The sequence below is a fragment of the Frankliniella occidentalis genome, unplaced genomic scaffold (genome assembly GCF_000697945.3).
Source record: "Frankliniella occidentalis isolate FOCC.00 unplaced genomic scaffold, Focc_3.1 Scaffold69, whole genome shotgun sequence".
NCBI classification, from domain to species: domain Eukaryota; kingdom Metazoa; phylum Arthropoda; class Insecta; order Thysanoptera; family Thripidae; genus Frankliniella; species Frankliniella occidentalis.
In genome coordinates, this window is record NW_026267199.1 from 1696523 (window position 1) to 1699163 (window position 2641).

Genomic DNA, 2641 nt, shown 5'->3' on the forward strand with positions numbered 1-2641 from the left:
TTCCCAATCGGCAAATAGGAGAAGCTGTGCGGCCGTTGCTTCAGAGAGGAAGACGTCCAGTCCTCCCTCTCCGAGGGCCTCTCCGTCGCACTGTTACGGGCTCGCACACCGCCTACCGCCATGCCGCCGCGCCACTCGCGGCGGGAGGTCGCCGTCGGCCTATTTGTCCTCTCCGCCACCCATCCCCCTCCTCCCTCCCCCCCTCTTCTATTTACCTCCTTAACTCCTTCTCCGTATCCTCCGCCACCACCAGCCCAATCCGACTCCACCTCCCTCCCGACTGTTTTTGTCTGCAGGGGCAGAAGGTATACCGTACCGCTTGCCCGTTGTGCGTCGCAGCGTTGCCTAGCTTGCCCGCCGGAGACGTTATAGTCCTCATCTTAAATTATAGTGCTACACTCTGTAAACTTGAATGTGGATTTTTTTTCCCGTGTCTCGTTCACTTTTACCTTGAGAAGGGTTGTAAGGTGCTTGTCTTTGTCGTAGAGCATGTCCCTGTCGCCGCTGCTCGCCGCCGCCCTGCTGCTCGGGGCGGCCCTGGCCCAAGCCCAGGCCCAGTTCCTGTCGGCGGACCCCTCCATCGCGCTGCAGCCGCCGCCACTGCACCACGGCGCCTTCGCCACCTTCGGCGCGCAGCCCGTGGCCGTGGCCCAGCCCCAGAGCTTCCTGCAGGTACAGAACCGTCACACCCAGAGAGTTGTTTCCTTGAAAAATATAACGAAATTTTTATTTTGTTCCAAAGAAATTCCCTTCAATTTCCAAAGTTAAAAGTTTTAATTTCAAGGAAATTCCTTTGTTTCAAGGATTTTCCTAGTGCAGAATCACTATAAGGGTGGTCCTCAGACCCCTTCCTTCAATTTGCTTATACTGTACCGCATGCATGCGTGCGGTGCGGGCGGGCTTGCCTACCGCTTCTCGCCACGGCGCCTCCTACGGCTCCGTTTGAGAATGCAACCCTCCCGCACGCCTGCATGCGTTACAGTATAAGCAAATTAAAGGAGAGGTATGTGGACCACCCTGTACAGAACCACAATGTAACAAATATCATTGGTCTCATATGAGTTCTCATGGTAGTCGAGAATCTTCTAAGGGGGGCATGGGGATGGGGGGGGGGCATGCTATTTGTTTTCCCCCTCCTCTGCTAGGGCTGAGCTAAGGTTCGGACTTTGTTTCAGCCGCTGCCCATGCTGCGCCAGCAGCAGCAGCAGCAGCAGCCCCTGGCGCACCACGCCGTGGTGAGGACTGCCGAGGACGAGGCCCGCCTCCCCGAGGAGCTGCGCAACAACTTCTACAAGGACCCACGCATCGCCGAGGGGCTCGCCAAGTCGTCCTGGTTCACGCCCGGCGAGGAGCAGGTCCTGGACCGCGAGGCCGAGAAGATCCCTCGCGAGCAGATCTTCAAGCTACTCAAGAACGCGGGGCTGGCCCGCCGCCGGTAGGCTAGGCCTGGCAGACGGCTACGATCCTCTCTCTCTCTCCCTCCCTCCCGCTCTCTCCCACCCTCATTTGGCGAGAGAGATAGAGTGAGTGAGAGGTGAGACGTGCCTTAGCTGTGTAGGTTATCGTAATTATGGAAGTGCCAGTTTGTTTACTACGATTGCATCGCATCAAGTCGTGGGTTCCAGATCAGAAGCGAATCCAACGTGTGTGGAATCACGTTATAAATCAGAAGCGACTCCTTAAAAAAAACATGAACAAACTTTGGGATACTTACTGGCTACTTCCCACCTCCGTACAAAACGAAAGGTGCCTGGAAAAATATTTTTAATGTGCCCCAGATATGCTGCTGAGAGTGTCACGGAGTGTCACTCAAAGTTAAGGGGATGTAACTATTTAACATTTTTGTTCGTGATAAACTTTTTAAAAATTGCCTGCTATATTTAAGCTGCTGTAAGCCAAGAGAAGAGGTCAGCCTCTCTCTGGTCCTAGTGTAGTCGCGCCAAGATGACGGCGCGGGACTGCCCGTCTTTTCACAAAGTGCCAATTAATAATTCCGCGTCATTCCGCTGTGCTGTAAAAAATACTGTCCGTCCATAATCGTAGAAATGGATTATGAAAATTTTCTCAAAGACAGAGACGCAAAACCTTAAGAATATTTTCTTTTTGTAGATTTGCGATGTATTTTCTATTGCATTTGGGAACTGCTCCTACGTCTATAGGAGGTTTTTTTTTTCAAAAAAATTGTGATGTGTTTTTACAGCGTTGTGGACTGACCTACTGACGCCAATGCTCGGGGCTAAGCTCAACTAGACGTTACGGAATACGTTTCTTAAGAGAATAATTATTATGCTACGTGTCATCATAGAGTAGGTAAATCACCTTTCATCCTTTATTTTCTTCGATAGATTTGTCATTTATCTATCTGTTAGAGTACGTGATTTTTGTTTTTGAAAGTTCCTCTTTCAATAATGAGTGTTATAAGTGTGTGTTCCTGATTTTATGTGTATGTAGAGAGCGTTTTAGTATGCATGTACGTGTGTGGATCCGTGTGTGTGCGTGGGTGAGAGAGAGAGAGAGAGAGTCAGTGTGTATCTGTTTCTGTCTTCGGATGTGAGTGTGTACTTGTAATTATTAAGACGTTAGATTGTATAGATAGTTTGCTCATCATAATGATTGTGTGTGTGTGTGTGTGTGTGTGTGT

General features: G+C 50.4%; 2 protein-coding genes across 8 annotated transcripts in view; one reads left to right on the forward strand and one right to left on the reverse strand.

Moving 5' to 3' along the window:
- LOC113204569 (uncharacterized) overlaps positions 1–2635 on the forward strand; it is a 27949-nt gene extending 25314 nt beyond the window's left edge. For all 3 annotated transcript variants that reach the window (XM_052268421.1, XM_052268420.1, XM_052268422.1), the window contains exons 2-3: positions 487–672; positions 1176–2635. In XM_052268421.1, coding sequence (XP_052124381.1) covers positions 490–672; positions 1176–1439 — 447 coding nt within the window. In that variant the 5' untranslated portion in view covers positions 487–489 and the 3' untranslated portion in view covers positions 1440–2635. The remainder of the gene's footprint in view (positions 1–486; positions 673–1175) is intronic.
- Positions 1–2641, reverse strand: part of LOC113204489 (phosphatidate phosphatase LPIN3) — a gene marked incomplete at its 5' end in the record, with an annotated part of 15871 nt that overhangs the window by 6021 nt on the left and 7209 nt on the right.